Below are 20,098 nucleotides of genomic sequence, written 5' to 3'. Positions count from 1 at the left end.
AGTCATACATATGCAAGTGGCGAAGGTTCTGTATGTGGTGGCAAACACAGCACGAAATACGGCCTGGGGAAGTAACTCCTGAACAAATTTTACTGTATCTTCTGCACCTAGCAGAGAGTGGGCTATCCTCGTCATCCATCAAGGTGCACCTGGCGGCCATCTCAAGGTTCACGAGAAGGAGACATTCCGCACCGTTATTCAGCGACAGACTGGTGAAACATTTAATGAGGGGTCTCTTTAGAACTTTTCCCCCTACGAAGCGGTTCCCACCGTCGTGGAGTCTAAATGTGGTGTTGGCGGCTTTAATGAAACCTCCTTTCGAACCAATGTCCTCTTCATCCATGCAGTTCCTATCGTGGAAGCTGGCTTTCTTAATTGCCATTACGTCAGCTAGAAGAGTGTCAGAATTACAAGCATTAGTCATAGAACCTCCATATATGAGATTCTTTAAAGATAAAGTGATACTATCAACTAATCCTACTTTCATCCCGAAAGTACCGACGGTCTATCACAAGCACTCGACCATTGCTCTCCCTACTTTCTTTGCGACCCCGTCGTCGACAGCGGAAAAGGCTCTTCATACGCTCGATGTGAAAAGATCGTTAAAGTTTTATCTGCATAGAACGCAAGAACTCAGAACTACCAGACAGCTGTTCATTGCATATGGTCCGTCGACGAGAGGAAGGGCAATTTCCAAGCAAGGACTGGCCCGATGGGTCTCGTCGGCAATTGCTTTTAGTCACTCCAAGGCCGGGAGACCCCTACAAGGGCACCCTAGAGCCCATTCCACGAGATCGACAGCCTCCTCCGCGGCGCTATGGGCAGGAATTCCTCTGACAGACATCTGCCAGGCGGCGGCGTGGTCAGTTCCACACACGTTCACACGCCATTACTGCCTGGAAAGGCAGCATGCGGATGAAGTACAGATGGGGAGGGCAGTGCTGCGCCATCTTTTTCAATGAGGTAAGCCAAATGGTGAAACTGTTGTCTTTTACCTTGCCGATGTTTGGTTTTTCCTTGATGTATCGCCTTTATATAAATATGTTACTGCTTACGTGCATATATATATATTTGGACTGGGAGTGGTTTATTTTGTAATGTATGTTGCATTGCATTCTCACCTCCTTCTTCTAGGATACTGCTATACAATCTATTCTAAGCATGTGAATCCATGAAAGATCCAATGCTGGAGAAGGGAGTAGTTTCTTACCTGTAACTCCATTTCTCCAGCGTTGGTATCTTTCATGGATTCACATGCGCCCACCAGCCTCCCCGAAATGCAATGTGCAGGATATGTGCATAAACAGGTTTCCCCCTTTCTTCTTTGGAGGGGTCGAAATCTGACGGGACCCGCGGGGGCGGGGCTGTTATACCATTACGTCCTATGGGGCATGCGTGGACATCCCTGGGGAGGACGTAGATGTGGATAGGACACACAAGTGTCAGAAGTTTTTTCCTATAGGAAACGACTATATATGTGTACCGAGGGTTCCCAGTCTGACGACGGGGAATATTCTAAGCATGTGAATCCATGAAAGATACCAACGCTGGAGAAATGGAGTTACAGGTAAGAAACTACTCCCTTCCCTGTTGCAGCCCCCAGAATCTGGAATTCACTTCCATCCAACATATGCAACGAGCCTTCCCACCTACAGTTCAAGAAACTACCCAAAACCTGGCTGTTTAACAAATTCTAACTATACTGTGAACTTTGTATGGAACCACAGCCTGTCCTGCAAGGCTCCTGGCCCTGAACCATGGTACGCTATTCTCAATTGTTGTATTTTCTATGTCCCAATCATGTTAACTAAGTAACCCACAAGTTTGAAAGTATTCCTGCAACCAATAAGCTTGAAAGTATTCTTGTAACTTACACTGTGATACCTCTGGGTTTGGGCGTATAAGCAAATGCAATAAATAAAATAAATCTAGCACCTGACACTGGGAAGTAAGGGCTGGAAGGATTCAGGAGCCAGGTGGAAACATTCAGAAATGTGTAAGCAGATACTAGTCTGGGAACTGGAAGGCATGGAGGGTGGTGGACATATGGCTTCCAGTGATGTCGCAAATCCACAGCCAATGTTACGTGATGTTGACTCACGTAATATGGTTCTGCTTGGAGCGACATGCTATACCTAGGAAGGGCATCACCAACATGGTACATTCTGGTGGGAGGTGTATGCTTACTCTGATGCTCACTAAATTGTCAGTTCCGAATTTTAGGGGTAATGGTTTTGGGACGGGGACATTCTCATTTATCTATTAACAGATTTGGTATAGGAGATTCTTTGTTTTGGATAGAGTCTCAATACTCCAGTATTTCTTGCTTGATGTTTCGAGTTGCATCATTTAATGTGAGCAGTCTTTATTCTCTGAACAAACCCTGAATGGGGCTCTTAAATGTTTGCATGCATGGGCAAGCATCATACCAATTTGTCATTAAAAATTGCATACAACGCATTTGCAAGATTCTGTGATTTTTAACTTTGTCATCAATTTTAAGGCCACATTCATTATACATAAACAATACATACAAAAACACTGTATTGTAGTTTCTTGTGTATCACTTGCTGGTCAAGGGGCGTTTTTACCAAATCAAGTTCACCATTCTGCATAATTAATGTGCTTCATCTATCTGACTGGTGTATCTGGAGAAAGTAGGCTTCGTCTGTCTTTGCTTATAAATGTGCTCTAGAACTAGCAGGTACAGCGCTTAAGAGACATGTTTTCAAGATGGAGATCTAAAGAAGCTACTCAGCTGCAAATGCTCTGCTTCTTTCAAGGACACACAAAAAAACAATAGGAGGTTGGGAGAGTGAATTGAAATCTAGGACGTTCCCAGAAGATCTGTGACTCTTGAAATGCCTGTGGATGGCAGCATTATTTAAACCGTAGATTGCAGGATATGTGCCCCAAGTCTTATGCATATTTAGGCAAACATACAGACGTTCTATCTTTTTAGTTAGTACGCCAGTGACTTGTCATGTTAAGTTAAAGATGTTCTAACCAGATCCCAAATAAGAGAGTGCTTAAATGTTCTTATTGGCATCTCCCTCCTAATTGTTGTCATTCCTTCCAGCTCTGTAGCGTTTGCTCTGGGAGCCCTCACACTGTGGCATGTCATTCTCATCAGTCGTGGCGAGACCAGCATTGAGAGGCACATAAATAACAAAGAGAAGAAGAGACTGCAGCAGAAAGGAGAGGTCAGTCACAAAGACCCCTTTTCTACTTCTATTAAGACTGGATGGAGGAAGAACAATTGAATGAAGACCATAACATGTGATGTCTTGTCTCTTATATCAGTCAATTGAACACATTGTCTTAAAAACCTGTTTGCTTTCAGCCCCAGGTTTGCGTGTGCAGCCTTTGCAAAAACGATTTCACTACACCCACTCCATATCTTAGGGAACATGTGAGGCAGATGCACTGACCCTCCATCATCACAGGTTGGCTTATATGTGAGCAGAACACTGTGGATGTGTTTAACATAATCCTTACAAGCTGAAAATCAGATAGTTGCACCGCTGTTTCATCACCAGAGATGGTAGTAAAATGTTGGTTGTCTAGTACATGTTATGTTGTATACAAATATGCTTTCCTTCCGTGCCAAATCCTCACTGTAGTAGTTTCAGAGTTCCTGGGCTTCTCTTTGGAGTTGCATACTGTGTCACTACTAAAGTTTGCTTGAGGACAGAAAATGAGCAAAAGAGGATGGGAAAGCAGAAAATATATACTATACATACAAGGAGGAAGGGGTGCAACGGGGGAAGAGTTTTGCAATTGCCTACGTGCTTGTCGGTCCTGTTAGGTGGATCATATTTCTGCAGAATTGAGGAGTCGGACAAGCCTATGCGCTCAGGAGAGTTGTGAGGATTGAGTTATGTTTCCACTGCAGTTTTGGAGAATTGTAAATTAGTACAGCATGTAATGTTGGCTGCATGAGGGGCCGAGGGTGTGCTCAGGCAATCCAAGAAAGAGGATTTTTTAATATTGCTAGTACCTTTCCATCAGCAGTACTTATTTTATTTGATTTCTATAGCTGCAGCATGCAATATTATGGCCTCTATAGAGCACCCTGTTTCAAATTAATGTGGTTAACAGATCAACAAAGTAGATGGTATAAATCTTATAAAGTACAGTTCATAATTATGTTTGGGAGAGACCTGTAATATCGGTGGGATCATGGTGTATTTTTTTAGATTTAATATATATTGCGCTGCAGCCTCTAAGCCATATTCCAGCCTCTAAGTACGGGACTGGGTTCCGAACCTGTGCTGCGCAGTGTTGTCATGTTTCCAAGATGTGCGCATTGCCCCTGAGCTATGGATCAGGACAGCTTGAGTGTGGTGGGGAGGTTTAGTAGGTCCCCCAAATTGGAATCTATAACCGAGACCCCTGATACCTATGATCAAGACTTGTTTCAATGAAGGAGGTTTCAGGTGTTTCCCAAATAACAGATTTTGTTCATGTTACTAGCTTCCAAAGGCCATGTGCATGTGGTAGGACTTGCCATGTTATCCTGTACCCCACAAGAAGCCAGTGGAGGTATTTCAAGACATGTCATTGTGCCACCTTATATTAAGGGGCAGCCTCCCTGCTTGGTTGTGTACTCTTTGTAGCTTGACAAATGGTTTTTGGTGGAGGCACATGTAGATTATTTGTCATAAATAAGGAAACAAACTATAACCAAAACGTGATGCCTGTAATATTTTGAATGAGTCATAACCACTGATATTGCTCTAGCCAATCTTCCATTGTCATTATCATTGTTTTAGCCCTACTGCGTCATTACAGAAGGAATCCAATCATATGCAAATCAGTCTTACACAAGCCTCCAATGGGAGTAGTTTAGCCCAAAACGGATAGGCTATTTCCCCTCTGCACAGAAATGCAAGCAACTGCAGACTGTTTTGGCCTTGTTGTGGCCCCATCATTCAGGAGCAGTTTGGTTCTCTGTGGCGTGGCGAGCAAGGGATTGATGTCTTGGCATACTCTGTCATTTAGGGAGACAAACTAAAATGAAAAAGTGATGGATAGCATGTTTTGAATTCATTGTTTCCATTGACATTCTTCGGGGCTAACTCCCCTGCCATTGTATTTTAGCCAGTGTGCGCAGTTACAGAAGGGTACAAGCATGTGCAAATCGGTCTTGGTTCTCCCACCGGTGGGGATCAGTCCAGTTTATAGTGTTGACTTTTTAATCACCCTAGGGCAATTTAGGCTCTCTATGCTGTATATAAAGGCAGGGTCGGGTTTGGTAGAGATCGTCAACTGGTAGAAAGCATTCTGTTTACAAATGCCCAGGCCTCTACACTGTTTAATCTACGTAAATTACCTTAACCTATCATATCCTTATCAAGAACGTTAGATTGCCCATACTCTTTTCTCATATGTTGTGGTCCTTTGGCAAGAACTGAGCGGGTGAGTAATCGGCCATCTTATTTTGTTTTAGGCTAGAGATAGTGGTAGTGTCTTTCCTTTTATTAGCTGGTAAGATTGTTTGATGGTAAAGAATTCCTCAAGGTCTACCTGGATAAAAAAGCTACCGTTTATGGTGCTGTGCTAAGGGGCTAACCTTACCAGAGAAAACATTTATAGAGTACTTGTTGGGGGGAAGGGAGGGCCCCATGTCAAGCTATACAGTAGCTACAGTAGCAGGACATGAGAGGAGGCATTGGAGCCTAACATATGACTGCTTGCAATTGCAAAAGAAATATATGCAGTGTCTTTTGGAGACCGAATTAAAAATATTTTTGGGCTGACAAGCGTGGCTAACGACCGCGAGACAGAACATCTCAAATATTACAGAGTATACCTGCAGAGACTCGTGCTTAACAGAATTAGCAGATGTTCAAGAGCAAGTGATATTTACATTACGAGCCACATTGCAAGTCAAGACGCCATCAATACATCACACAGGGAAACCTATTCACAGCCCACCCACGGCGAGGTATTCCTATTGCAACCCAAGAATCAGGCCCTGCCTTGATAAGGACCAAAGTGGTCGAAACACGTGTCGGCACAGAATGGGCCTCATCTAATAAAAAATTATTAGGAGTGACATTCTTTGCATAAAAGTGTTCTAATTTTTTCAAATCAATAGTTTCTAGGACAGCGCTTTCCCTGCAGATCCCAAGGTTGTTGTGTTTCATTGTGCTCATAGGTTAGGGGTGACCTATAATCTGACGGGATTGCAGCAGTCCATGTTCTAAAGTTGCAGATTATGACTATTTACTCTCTGGTCTGAGCGCTCTTGTACCCAGTCACTCACACGCAGTTTTCGAATGAATGCATAAAAGTAAACTGGATTAGATTTCAGATAGTCAAAAAGAGTAGTGACTAGTCTGGACATGTCTGGATTGGTTACGGAGAAGAGGGAGATTGCACACAGTAAACAAACAAGGCACACATTTATAGGCTGGATTAGGTTTCAGATAATCAGGATGGGGTTGTGACTGTTCTGGACAGAGGTCGCGGGAAGGCGATCTGAGTCAAGAGCTAAGTTGCGCGTGGTATGTGATATAGATATTTAGCCGGCCAGTGCGGGTGGAAGAGGCCAGGCCTGATAGACTAGTATTTGTTAAACAGCCAGGTTTTCGGAGTTGTTTTATTTTAATTTAGGGTGGGAAGGTTTGTTTCTAAGCGTCTCTGGGAGGGCGTTCCAGGATTTTGGAGCTAGGACTGGTAAGCTACTCCCTCCTGCCCTCGTGCATTTTAATCGTGGGACACAGAGTTGTGAATTATTGTTTGATCTCAATGTCCTTATCGATGAATTGGGAGTAATGTATTGATGAGGTACAAGGGGGCCGTTTTGGCTAGGCATTTGTGTGTGATGCATAGAGTTTTGAAAAGTTTCTTGCTTTGATGGGCAGCCAATGTGCGTCCCTTCTCGTGGTGGAGATATGTTCTGATTTTTTCATGCCAAGTGCTGCTCTTAGAGCTTTATTTTGAAGAAGTTGGCGTTTTGCCTGATTGGATTTTGTGGAGCCTAGTAGAAGTACATTGCAATAATCTAATTTTGACAGGATTAGTGCTCGAGCTAGAGTAATGCAATTTTTGGGGGGGGCAAGGAATTTACGACTTAGTGCTATACCCTTGGCGGTGTAAGAGGTTGAGGATGAGAGCATGTTGATGTGCATGGTAATGGTCAGATTCGAGTCCAAGTAAACCCTCAGGTTTTTAACCTGGTTTAGAATAAGGATGGGGGTGCCATCAATATTAATGGAAGTGTAGTCTGGGTGCAGTGTTTTAATTTTAGACGGCGCGCCCACGATAAGAATCTCCGTCTTTTCGTCATTGAGGCAAAGACTGTTGGTTGTCATCCAGTTTTGTATAATGGCATAGATTTCCTTAATTAGAATTGTGTCTTGCTCAAGGTTCCCTGTGATGGGTATCAAGACCTGAGTGTCATCGGCAAAGTTTGTGTTAATGACACCCATAGCATCCAAGGCAGCGAAGAGGAGCTGGGTGTAGGCATTGTAAAAGGTGGGAGAAAGGCAGTAGCCTTCTGGTACACCTATGGGTACAGGATTGGGGTTGGCGGCTTCCTTGCCTATGGTGACTCTGGACGTACGATCAGCTAGGAAGGATTTAACCCAACGTGTGGCATTGTGAGAGAAGTGGAAGTTGTCTGCCAATGTGGAGCATAGTTTGTCTTGGTCGACCAGGTCAAAAGCGGCTGATAAGTCTAAAAGAAGTAAGATGCAGAGATTGCCAGTGTCTCTGATGGCATCCATTTGGATTTTAAGATCCCATAGAGTTGTTTCCATACTATGGCTGGGCCGAAAGCCAGATTGTCTTGTCACTAGTAAGTGGTTGGATTCAGGTGTGATTGGATTTGGGTATTAGCTATTTTATCTATAATTTTCAAGAGGAGTGTGACGGTGGTGATAAAGCGGTAGTTTGTGGGCACCGTGGGGTCTATGGACCTTTCTTTTCAGGAGGGGTGTGACCCAAGCTTCTTTAATGCTGGTGGGGACTTCATTCATCCTAAAGGAGGCATTAACGAAGTTGGCAATGACTGTAGAGATCGTGGGAGTGCATAGTTTGATGAGGTGGGCTGGGAAGCAGTCACCTTTGCAATTGGAGGGTTTGAGCCCTGCAGTGATATCTTGGACTTGGTTATGGTTGACCTGGGAGAAGCTGAACTGCAGGCTTACTTTGCCAGGGTCTGGCTCTTGCGGTGGCAGAGGTGGGCGCTTATTAGCAAGTAGTTTTTGTTTAGCTAGGATTCTGTCTTGGAGTTTTTCTATTTTGGCTGCGAGTGCGTTCTGGATTGTAGTGCACCAGTCTTTACCGGCAGTCATAGGATTTGTCGGGGGGGTGGGGTTTTCCAATTTGCGTAGGACGGTGAATAGCTCTTTGGAATTAGAGGCTGCATTGTTGATGCAGTGGATTAGAGCATTCGCTTTGTGTTCGATTATGGTGGTTTTGTAGCTATTAATTACCTCTCGGAGTAGTTTTGCAGAATCGGTAGTGGGGGATTTCCTGTAACTATGTTCTAGTGCTCTTTTGTTGCGCCGAAGCGTGACCAGTTCTTCATTAAACCAGAAATGTGTTCGTTTAACTTTGCAAGGGATTTTAATGACGATTGGTGCTAGAGCGTCAATCGTATTTTTCAGGCATGATTGGTAAGCAGTAACAATGCAATTAGGGTCAGCATTCTGGATGGAGGGCGACATATTTGCTAATGCCTCAGCAAGGACGGGGGAAAGGTTTTCAGATGTGAGATTACAAATATTTCTTATTTCACTGGGGCTGGGTGGGATGGAGAGGGGGTGAGTCTCTCAGGGGTTGATAGCATGAAACTTATTAAATGGTGGTCTGCCCAGGTGATCTTAGGGATAGAGTCGATGGTCAAGCAGACGTTTTGAGTCGGTACCCAGTCAAGGGTTCTCCCTTTTTCATTGGTGGGTTCTGTCACAATTTGAGTGAAGTTCATGTCCTGTAGTGCCGTCATGAGAGCGCTAGCTTTTCAATTGGTTGGGTCATTGTAACCCAGATTGATGTCACCTAGGATTATGAATTTTGTGTTGAGTTTGAGGTAAGGAGTGATAGCTAGTGGTATGTCAGATTCAGGGTGACTGGCTTAGTTCAGAGCTCTGTAGATAAGGATGTTGGTAGTGGTCTTGGGGCCAGTTGCTAATTTTAGGAGTAGCAGTTCGTATCCCGTAATGTGATCAAATGCAATGTCCTGAAGTCGATGCTTGATTTGGTAATAATAGCGACACTTCCGCCCAAAGAATTGAGGCGGTCTGCTCTATGGATGGTGCACTCTGGGGGGGATCGCTAGTGCTAGTACAGGGCCAGAGGGTGGATGTAACCAGGTTCCTGTAAGGACTAAGAAATCGAGTTAATGGTCTAGGATTAAGTCGTGAGTCTCGATGGCGTGTGCTCCTAAGCGAGCGTACATTCAGTAATGCGCCTTTAAGCGTGTGAATGTTTTTGGGAGGTGGTTGAAGGCGTGAGTGTTGAGGTCTTGTAGGTATTTGGTAGTTTGACCATATTGGGGCTTTCACTGGGTGAGGTGTGATATGGCTATCGAGTGCTGGGTTCTTGAGTGGGAATATTCTCAGAGCAAGCTGTGAGCTAATAGGTTGTCTACTATAAGTATTCTTAGGTTTCAGTCGTGAGGCTAGTCTAAATAGTCTAGTCTGGCTGCGGATGGGGCGGTTGGCAGTTGAGGAAGGTAAAGGTAGTCTGGTCCTCAATCTCGCTGTGGGTGAGGCGCCTATGGTAGGTGTGGTGTTCTCCAGGCTGCAACTAATGAAAGTGGGGTGGTGCATCACATGTGGGTGTGGTCTATTGTGGGCTGCAATCCAGCCTTCGTTGCTGGGGGTGCTTAGTTTGTTCAAGGATGTGGAAGCGAAAGGGTCAGTTTTGGGAAGAAAAGGGGTTGGGCATGGCAGTGGGTGGTGGATGGGGCAGGCTAATTTTGCTAAGCCATTCTTCCTGGGGGTGTAAGCACCTTCAGCGCATCAAGATGCGTTTTGGGTATGGATTGTGAGATCCATAACGTTGGGTCCGAGGTTCGGGAAACTCTCTGGGTGGTCAGGAGGGGGCACTGCGGGCGGTCTGTGCAAATAGGGTCTGGGGCACAGGTTGAATGGAATGGGGGCTTGGTAGGTAAGTGACTTATGATCTAGCTTGAACAGTAGAATTCAATGTCAGCTTTTTACATACTCATGATAGGACACAACAGATGAGCGTGCATTAAACAAAGAATGGACAATAGAATTCAGTATCAGCATTTTCACATACTCATGATAAGGTACAGCGGATAAACATGCACTAGACGGAGAATGCAGTGTGCAGAAGGTTTAAGCCTGAGGAACGATTTAGGGTCCTTTGTCACACTTGCGCCCTCTCTTTATTGTTGGTTTTCATGTATTGTAGTTTTTTTTCACAATTTAGTCTTCAATATACCTTTTCTTTGATTCAAGGTTAAGGTTCCATTGATTTTAGAATGCTGCATATGAGGGTTTAACTTTAAATTCAAGTTTCATTTAGTTTCAATGTTAAAGTTCCAATGATTTCAAAGTTTCATTAATTTTAGAATTCGGCACACGGTTGGTTTTCACTTTAGAGTTCAACATACAGTGGTGTTAAAGTTTAATTAATTTCTGAACTCAAGATATAACAGTTCCGCTTATTAGTAGAGTTTTGATTCAGTTCGGTATTTAATAAAGGTGGGTTGCATTCATAACACATTTTCAATTCAACCCGTTGTTTAATAATGCTTCAGATTGGGGCGTGGCGTGGAGCCGGAGCACGAAGCATGGCTCTGTGACTGCTCCCGGCCCTAGCCTGACAAGCGTCCCCTAAGTGGTGGCGTAAACCCACATATTGTATCGAAAATACCCACCGGAGCAGGAGGTGCTATGGGGGTTGGCTGGTGAGGACTGTTCCCGAGCTTGGTGCTTCTCTGCCCCAGCGTACCGAATTCCAACGTGGTGGCTCACGCTTTTGCATCCTGGTGTGCGCGTGAGTGACCCGCGGGGGACCATGTGACGTTTGGCCTGGCGGGCCTGAGGTGGCTGCCTCCTGGTCCCGGGGACTCTGCCCCACGCTCTGTTCCCTGCACGGGCGTGGGGAGGGGGGCTAGGGGGAGCCTCACTGCCCACGATTGCCGAGCGGTCAATGGCCCTGTGTGTGCTCCCGGAGGTGTGTGGAGTATCCAGAGTCCTGGAGAGGTGTGCGGCTGAGCCGGGGAGCTGCTCGGAATGGCTTGGTGGCCCCAGCTGTGGTGCCAGACTGCAGTGAGAACAGCTGGGAGCTCACAAGCCCTGGAAGGCTTCAACGTTCGGCTGCATAACGCAGAGTCCTGCAATCACGGAAACACCAAATCCCTCCAGTGTGCATGACCCCTTGTGGAATGCTGGCACGCTGGCTGATCAGCATGTGTGACTACAGCAAGAGCTGAGGTTTTCCAGCGGTGATAATTTAAGGTGCAAAGCACCCCAACGCTGGAGCATAAAGCTGGGGGGGGGCAACTTTTCAAGCAAGGTCCAGCAGCTCACCAAAAGCACAAACTTTTAGCTCTCCTCATCTGTGCTAACGGAAGCCACTGCACAAGTGTAGTGGCAGTGGAAGCAGGAGAGGAAAACCAGCAGCAATAATAAAAAATGGGTCCTGCTTCTCTCAGGAAGAAGGAGGTTTGGCATCCTGGTTCAGGGGTAAACCTCAAAACAATGCTCATTTCTGCCCACTGCCAGGGGATCGCCCTCGGAGCACTTCACTGTATCCATCTGCAAACGCATTATGCACCTGCAACACTCAATAAAGCGGCACTGCTCACAAGCGAGCAATGAATGGCATTTGAAGTTGCACAGCCTCGGGTACTAGCGAAGGGGGCCTCAGTGACTTGAGGCCTATAAAGCCTGGGCTTCCGGCTAAGGGCAATCTGCCTGGTCAAACCAGAGGCGGAACCGAGGGGTCATACGAAGCGAAGTACCCACAGCAAAGTTGGTGAGGACTGGTGGTGGTCTTCACGGTTTTCGTATCCTTCCCAATGCAGCCTGACATGCAGCGTTCATCCATCAGCCCTCTGACGCGCTGAGGGGCCTCCCCAGATTACTGGGCGCCAGTAGCTCCTCTACCCAAATAAGGCGAGGCACCGAAGGAACCAGCGAAGCAGGTGCAGAGATACAAGGTCTCAACTCAGAGCCCAATCACCAGAGCTGGGGCGGCAGAAAGGCACAGTGGTTCTTGAAAGGCAGCCACAGCACACAGAGGCAGGGTATGGGGGACACGTCATTACCGCCCCTCATGGGTTGTGCGTTGCAACCCCCCAAAGCAATATGGCGAAAACCCCAAAAGCCACAAAGCAGACAGACCTCTCCACCTTGCTGACGGCGAGCACCAAAGAGAAACCAAAGAAAGGAGAGCGAGGCGAGGCCATGATCCACGCAGAGGACCTGGTTCTGAGACCCTTGCCTCCCGCTCAAACAGTTATGAAGACTGACCTACAGGATTTCCTTGCCGCCATGAAAAGGGAATACCAAAAAGGCACATAGGAGCTCATGAAGAAAATCACCAGCCTTGACGGGCACGTGGAGGAAGTGAGCAGAACTATGAAATAAGCAAAGAAGCAGGCAGGATCGCCATGTTGCAGGCCAGGTGTGTAGCCCTAGAAACAAAACAGGGGGATGCAGAAAATCGCTGCTGCCGCAATAACAGTTGCCTGTGAGGCATCCCGTGTACGGTCCTTGACACAGATCTAGAAGAGTTTGTCCTGGACCTCTTTCGCTTTGTACTAGCTCTCCCTGACAGCGGCTCACTGGAAATGGACAGAGTTCACCTGCCCCGGATGTCCTGGCAAGGGTCAATTTCTATAAGGCCAAGGCGGAGATTATGAAAGCGGCCAGGGACTCGCCTCGTATCCAGTTCAGGGATGCCTCAGTTGCGTTGTATCAGGACCTGTCCTCTACTGCACTGGTGAAAAGGACGGACCAGAAACTACTGACAGAATGGCTGCGGGAGAGAGAGATTGCGTACCGCTGGGGGCTCCCCACAGCACTGCTTTTCATGTCAGAGGGCAAGCCATGGAAGGTGTGCTCAATGAACGAGATGGAAAAAGCTCCTCATCCTGGACTGCCCAGGTGAGGAAGGAGACAACTCTGTGCCAATCGCACCTCCCCTCCCCCGAGGGGTGCTGTGGCGTCCTTCACCCGAGTGAGCAGGCAGCGGAGACACAACAGCCCAGCCCACAAGAACAAGAATGGCAGTGTGGGTTGAAGCAGATGGGACTGCTGGCGGTCATGGAGGCCCAATCCTGCTCTGAGGAGCAGGGGAGGCTGTGGGATGAACACTCCTTGATTGGTGGGAGGACACAGACCCACAGGAGGATGCTGTCTAGCCACCTCGGGCCACGGCTGCGGCTCCCAGAGTAGCGATGGGTCTGCATGATGGTTGTTGATAGTTCAATGTTATAGCAGTAAACGGGCTGCGGTTCAGCCTCAGGGGATGTCTCAGGTCCGATCATTGGTGAGCAGGGTGGGGGATTCGGAACAACTGTTTAAGTCATAGGTGAAGTTATGTCTTGTTGTTTTTGGGAATTGGTGGTCAGTGTGGGTTGGTTGCCCCAGAGAATGTGGACTTTGCTTTTTTACTGTTCTCTTGTTGGGTGGGGGGGAGTTGGGGTGTGTGTGTCTGTCTGTGTGTGTGTGTCTGTCTGTCTGTCTGTCTGTCTGAGCAAGCCAAATCTAAATTCGCGAGATTTCTGCTTATTTTGCTAGCTAAAATAAATTGCAAATGAATACTTGCACTCATTCAGCCATTCCTGCACAGATCAAAAGTTAACACTTGAGGAAGGAACTCCCCACAATCCTTCCTTCTTGTTGGGAGGGGGGAGTCCTCTGGTTAGTGGTGTAAGTAGACCTATACTTAGTGAAGAAAAATGGTGTCCACCAAGTTTGACCAAACTACAGGCATGAAAAGACTTGCGTTAGCATTTGTTGGTACTTGCCACTTTGTTGCCATTGTCCTAGCTACTCCTTTTTATGACTTTAAAAAAACTATTTTTATAAATTTCATGCTGCTCTTGCTTTTATTCTTATATTTAAACTGATTTGATTGCTGTATTTTAAAGATAATTTCCTTTCACAATCTGTTGAATTGTGTCTTTGGAACATACACTTTGTTAATTGTGAAATTACAATTTCCATAATTGCCTCATTATTGGTGCGATTCGATTACATCATGTCCCTGTGCCACAAGCCTAAACAGACTCGGGTCAGCACTGCTTAGGCCTGTTTTTGGGCTGCTTGGCGGCCGGCGTGTGGTCCCACTCAAATTCCTTTGTTACAGTTCTTATTTCCAGTTTTGGCCAGTGAGCTAGTCCTAAAGGACAGGGCACCATTTTCTGTGCCTTTATTAATGCTTGATCAGCAGTGAGCAATGCTATAACTATTGCCGATTTATAACTGAACATATTTTAGAAAAGACTATTCTTAACAAACCTGGATGACAGAGGATTGCTGCAATATTTTTCATGGATTAGTTCCTGATGGGTGTCTGATTAGACCGGTCAATAGACACAATCACTGGGGTGGAGGGGTAGTAGTCATTTTTAAATCTAATCTTTCTTTTTACGACTTTGTTGCCCTAACGTGGGTTGAGTTGTCCCAATTGTGCTCTGTCTCGGAAATCCTTGCACATTGACCATATTAGACTTTCTCTTGTTTATAAGCCCCCGGCACTGCTAGCAACTATCTGAACAGCTTGGAGGAATTCCTTGCCTCAACCTCACTTCTAATAAACAGATTATTTTAGGTTATTTTAATATGTCAGTATTGTCTGTCAGAAGGGCACACTGGGACTCTGCCAAGCTCTCTCAGCTTTTGTACTGTTATAAACTGATTTCCCACCTATCATCTAGTTCTTACATTAGGGGCACTGCCTTGACCTGATTCCTTCTAGGAATTTAGATCCTTCTCTAGTCGAGGCTTCTGCAATATCCTGGAGTGACCACCACGATATGCTTTTCTCCCAGAGCGTCTCCCCTCCTGTCATCCTCAGAGGGTCTTCTAAATCAGGGAGTCAGCGTTCAAAAACAGCCTTAGCACCAATTAAGGCCAGTGTACTGTTCCAGTACTGCCACAGAGTACCTTCAACCCTCCTTTTGATATGTTTTTGGATCAATGTCAACCTTTTTTCCACACGTCTCTTGATCAGATTGTTCCACTGGTTCCGGTTACACATAAAAAAAGGTCTTGGCCTTGTTTTTTGTTTGTCATTAAAGTCTCTTAAGCAGTCGTACCAGAGGAAAGAAAAAATCTGGCGGAAAGCAGAGCTCCCTCAAACCTGGCAGAAATACATATATCCCTCTCCATACACAAAATTGAAATTAAGAAAGCTAAATCTAATGTTCTTCATGGTAGAATTAGCATTGCCGCTAACGAGTCGGCTAAACTCTTTGCTATTAAGAACTTCACTAACCCAGACTGTTTATCTCAATCACTCGGTTCAACGCCTTTTTTCTTGAAAGATCCATAATATTTATACCCACGTACCTAGTATGGAAGCAACACTCCCGTTAATTGAGACATGACTCAATTGCCAGAATGGCCACGCTTTTACATTGAACAGTTATCTGCTGCTCACATTCTTCCCCTATTAAATATGCTCAAGCCCACCTGCTCTAGTGCGGATATACTTCCCACACTAGTAGCACAAATGCACTCTTCTGCCTTCGTTGAGTGCCTTACTAAGTTAGCCAATCTGTCCCTTACACAGGGATTTGTTTCACAAGGCATTGAGATGGCCCTCATTTCTCCCCTTCTAAAAAAAACCTTCTTTGGATCCTAAAGAAAAATTGAATTATTCTCCCATTGCAGGACTCCCTTGGATCGCTTCAATCAATCAAAATACTTTATTTTGGCTGAATGCCATCAAAAGACAATGAATAAATATACATACTTGAAATACCACACTCTCAGCAATAAACAGTTAAAAAAAAGTTTGTAAATGCTTAAAAATGTTCTTGTGACGTTCTTCATCACAATACCCTTGAATATGTTTCTTGTCCACCTGACGCTTTAAGAACATTGCAAATGGACTAGCTACAATTAATATACACACAAGTTAATATCTCATTTAAACCATAAAAACCCATAAGACATTTGATAAAAATTGATTATAAAGAATTAAAATGTGCCATAGGATTTATCATCACCATTTCCCTTGTTTGCATTACTTGTCCACATGGTATTTAAAGAATATAACCAGATAATATCATCACTATTATATGCAATTAATTATTATCTCACTTAAGAGAATTGAGAGTTGAACATTTCAGGATGCATCTGTAGTATTACTCTACGGCGCCAAGCATCACATTTTCCCTATGGCAATCCTTTCACAGTCAGTGCTTTGAAAGGTGCGATAGAAAATAATCCATTGCTAATAGTTTTCCTATAATAAGAATGCATGATAGAAGAGGTTCAAAACTTTAATATCTTTGGCTCCAACAAGCATCAACCATTATTATGTTTCGTGGTTGTCGCCTGGCCATGCCATCTGCCAAGATTTATAGAATCAATCATATAGCCATATTCAATGCTGTCTGCCTCATTAACCACTCTCTGAGGTATTTGGCAACTGCACACACTATAAATACCTTCGCTGATCTATGGCAGCACTCCAGTGCCTCCGGCCATATTTCTGATTCCATGTTTTTAAAATCTCGGCTTCAAATACAATTTCCTTATTTTCAAAAAGTTTCAGCAAGTAAGAAGGAAATGCAGTTCATTCTCAATCATCATATCAAAGCAGTGACATTTATCAGTAACACTAGGATCCCATTTACTTCTTCACGCTGCTAGTGGTAATATACTCATTTTAAACATAATATAAAGTGCTTGTGCACATTTTTGTTTCAACACATCTAAATACTATTCCAAACAAAAAGGGTGTTTCCTGTTCGAATATAAATTGAAGATCTGAGTTGGCAAGCCTAGTTTTTATTTTAGCCTCATCAGCCTGTCCATATATTCTTTAACTACCCCCTGGAAGCATTTTTCATAGAATCTGGGTTAAGCCAGAATTCATCACACCTTTATTTTGTGAAAGTGTCCTTTATGTAGTGGCACCATTTCACTGTCTGCCCTCCTTCCTGGACTAGGAGCTCCTTAAGTGTGTCCATATATATTGCAAGGGCTGGCGAGCGCCAAGGTTTCACCCAATAAAACAAAGGATTCAATTGTGCTAAGCACTCTGTCCTGTAGGCCTACTTCCATGTACAGGGGTAGCGTGGGTGTAGCTGCTGGGAGACCTAATAAATTTAATAGGCAGAAGGTTCCTACAGTTCGTTCATGTTGCACCAAAAAATCTGAAACGTAAAGGACTGCCTGTCGAGCTTGTACTGTATATGCCTCCATGGACACCCTAAAGGCACCACCACAATTCTTCTTGGCAAAGCCATCGATGGCACTGCCGTATCTATACAGTACGACCCCGGTTTTCTCTATGTGGCTACCCCAGTTTCCCTTTTCATTAATTCTCATTCCGAGGAAGTCATAACATTGTACTTGTTCAGTTGACTCACCGGACAGATTTAGTTTCAACTTGGGTCACTTCTTCCTGTTCCCCCTAAATACCATTGCTTAAGTTTTTCCAATATTTATTTTTAGACCATTATTACTAGAAAATGTGTCAAACAGCTTAAACTGTTTACCCATTTCTATGGGGGTCAAGGAGATTGACGCTGCATCGTCAGCAAACAATATCGGGTATCACCGTAGTTGGGGCGTCTGGCGGGATTGGCATCATTTGATTTATTGCACCATTGATGAATATGCAGAACAGTTTGGGGACCAGTAAGCATCCTTGCCAGACGCCTTTTTCGGTCATAAAAGGCCTTGAGACTTCTCCATTTACATTTCACCTTCTGGTTGCATCATTAAATTAATATAGTATCAACATTACTGACAATAGTTCAGGGGGAATTCCTAAAACATTTAGGGTAGGGGGCGTGGCTTGGAGCTGCCATGTGTGGCATGGCTTCTTAGAAGCTCCTGGCTGGCTCTAAACGGCGAGCACAAATTTGCTGGTTCTCCGCTCCGTTTTGCGAAAAATTCGATTTGGCTGGAATGAGGAAGGAAAGGTAGGTGATGCTTTTGCTGGTTTACCGAAACTGATAACACTGGGATTGCTGAGTTTAAACAGCAAGAAAATGGTGGCCAAGTCTTTCTGGAGTTCCGTGGAGTCCATACGGAGGGGGAGCCAGGACTAGTAGGCAGCCCTCTGGGCCTAGCGCGAATGCGATCTCTGCACTGATCAACCTGTCCCTGGATGCATGTGATTGCTCCCCGTTTGTCTCCTTCCAACTCAGATGCACCGTAACCCGGAGGCGGGAACCTCGGGACCCGCTCGGCTGGATCCAGCGTCCCCGACCTAGGAGCTGCGGCACCTAGCACCGGACAGTGCTCCATCGGCAGACCATTCAATGTCCCCCTATGCATCCCGGAGGGCTGCGGCTCTCCCCCCGGGTGGACCCTAGGACTCTTAAAGTAAGTGCCGCTGCCCTCCCGAAAGTCTTGCTGCGCCATCACACCGGGGCCCCCTATTGCTCGGCTGGCCTGCCGGGGCTTCGCAAACACAGGCGGCCCTATCTGCTCTGGTCGGCTCTAAAAATGTCTACGCTGCCCCTCACCCGGAATTCTAGTGTCTTTTGAGGGGGGGGCCTGTGCTGCAGCCTATGCCAAGAGCCTCCTGGGGCCCTTGGATAAAGAGGCTCCGGCCCGCTGGGGGAGTCCCCCGCAGACACTGGCACACTGGGCCCCTCTCACTACAGCTTTACGGCCGGGCTGCCATAAGATCCAGGCAGGCGGCTGGAGAGGCTGTTGGCCCTAGATGCGCGCTGTGAAGCGCTCGAGGCAAAGCAGGAGGACTCAGAGAATAGGTCAAGAAGGAATAACATTCGCCTTAGAGGAATTCCATCATCTATGTCTGACGCATACCTGGAGGGTTATGTATTGGACTTATTCAGACTCATAATAACTCTCCCAGATTAATCCACGCTGGAGATAGACCGGGTGCATAGGACGATCCCGAAAGTCTGCCACTGCACATCCTGACGTCCTTGCCAGATTAAAAGAAGAAATCATGCGAGAAGCCAGATCAATGCAGCAAATCTCATTTAGAGGCTCCAATATCCTTTTAAACCAAGACCTCGCAAACTCCACCCTTCAGAAAAGAAAAGCCCTCAAACCGCTCACTGAGTGGCTTCGCGAAAGAAAGGTTCTGTACCATTGGGGTTTCCCAACATCCGTAAAATTCACCTGGGAGGGTTCACAGCACCAGATTAATTCCCTGAAGGACGCCGACGGGCTCATGGGTGTCGTGGGAGCAGGCGAGGAATCTGATTCAGAGGTGCACTCTCGGGACCTCACCAAGAAGCAATCTGCAGCGACATGGACAAGAGTCAGCAGAAGGCGTAGGATCCGTGGCCCACCCAGCAAAAAGCCTGACCCAGACTGAATTGAACTTATCTCAAGCTGAAACTCCTAAGAACTTTGGGCAGTACTCCAATTATGCCGGTTGTTGATCCCTGGTGAGCCCTCTCTGGTTTTGGGGTGAGATTGTTGGGCATGTTGTCCCTATTGAGGTCATCCATATCCCGGTGGAGGCAGAAGCGGGGCGGGGCAGGATTGTTGACGCTGCCTGGTCCTCAGACTGAAGTGTAGCAAAGATATACTGTTTACCAAGTCTAGATCGCAATGCCAGTCGCTGCCATTTGGCCTTTGGGCTTGTTGTTGAAGCTCCTCCAGTTGCCCCGTTGGGAAAGTTGGATTGGAAGATTGGGGCGGTGGGGTCGGGAGGGAGACGGAGAGAGTTGGGGATAATCCTATCGGAGTTGGAGTTTCTCCACCTCTCCTCTCTCAAGTTGGGGAAAAACATACCACATTGACATATTAACCATTCCTGAAACACATTGCCTCATTGTTCTCATTTTAGGGGGGGGATTTTAACCTGGTCCCGGATCCTCTACTGGACAAAACTCCCCCCAACTAAATCAGACTACACCCAAGCTGTCGTAAATCTCCCCCGTCTCACCTGGGATCGCTTCTTGCTCTGTTCCGCGGGAGGATTCCTCTTG

General features: G+C 45.9%; 1 protein-coding gene across 4 annotated transcripts in view; it reads left to right on the top strand.

Annotated features, from left to right (window-relative positions):
* ZDHHC16 (zinc finger DHHC-type palmitoyltransferase 16) overlaps positions 1–20,098 on the top strand; it is a 434,178-nt gene that overhangs the window by 283,809 nt on the left and 130,271 nt on the right. For all 4 annotated transcript variants that reach the window (XM_069611578.1, XM_069611577.1, XM_069611575.1 and 1 more), the window contains one exon: positions 3,080–3,203. In XM_069611578.1, the coding sequence (XP_069467679.1) occupies positions 3,080–3,203 (124 nt within the window). The remainder of the gene's footprint in view (positions 1–3,079; positions 3,204–20,098) is intronic.

This window comes from Ambystoma mexicanum, chromosome 8, assembly GCF_040938575.1.
Source record: "Ambystoma mexicanum isolate Mex_15411 chromosome 8, UKY_AmexF1_1, whole genome shotgun sequence".
Lineage (NCBI taxonomy): Eukaryota > Metazoa > Chordata > Amphibia > Caudata > Ambystomatidae > Ambystoma > Ambystoma mexicanum.
This window is presented reverse-complemented; position numbering and strand designations above follow the sequence as displayed.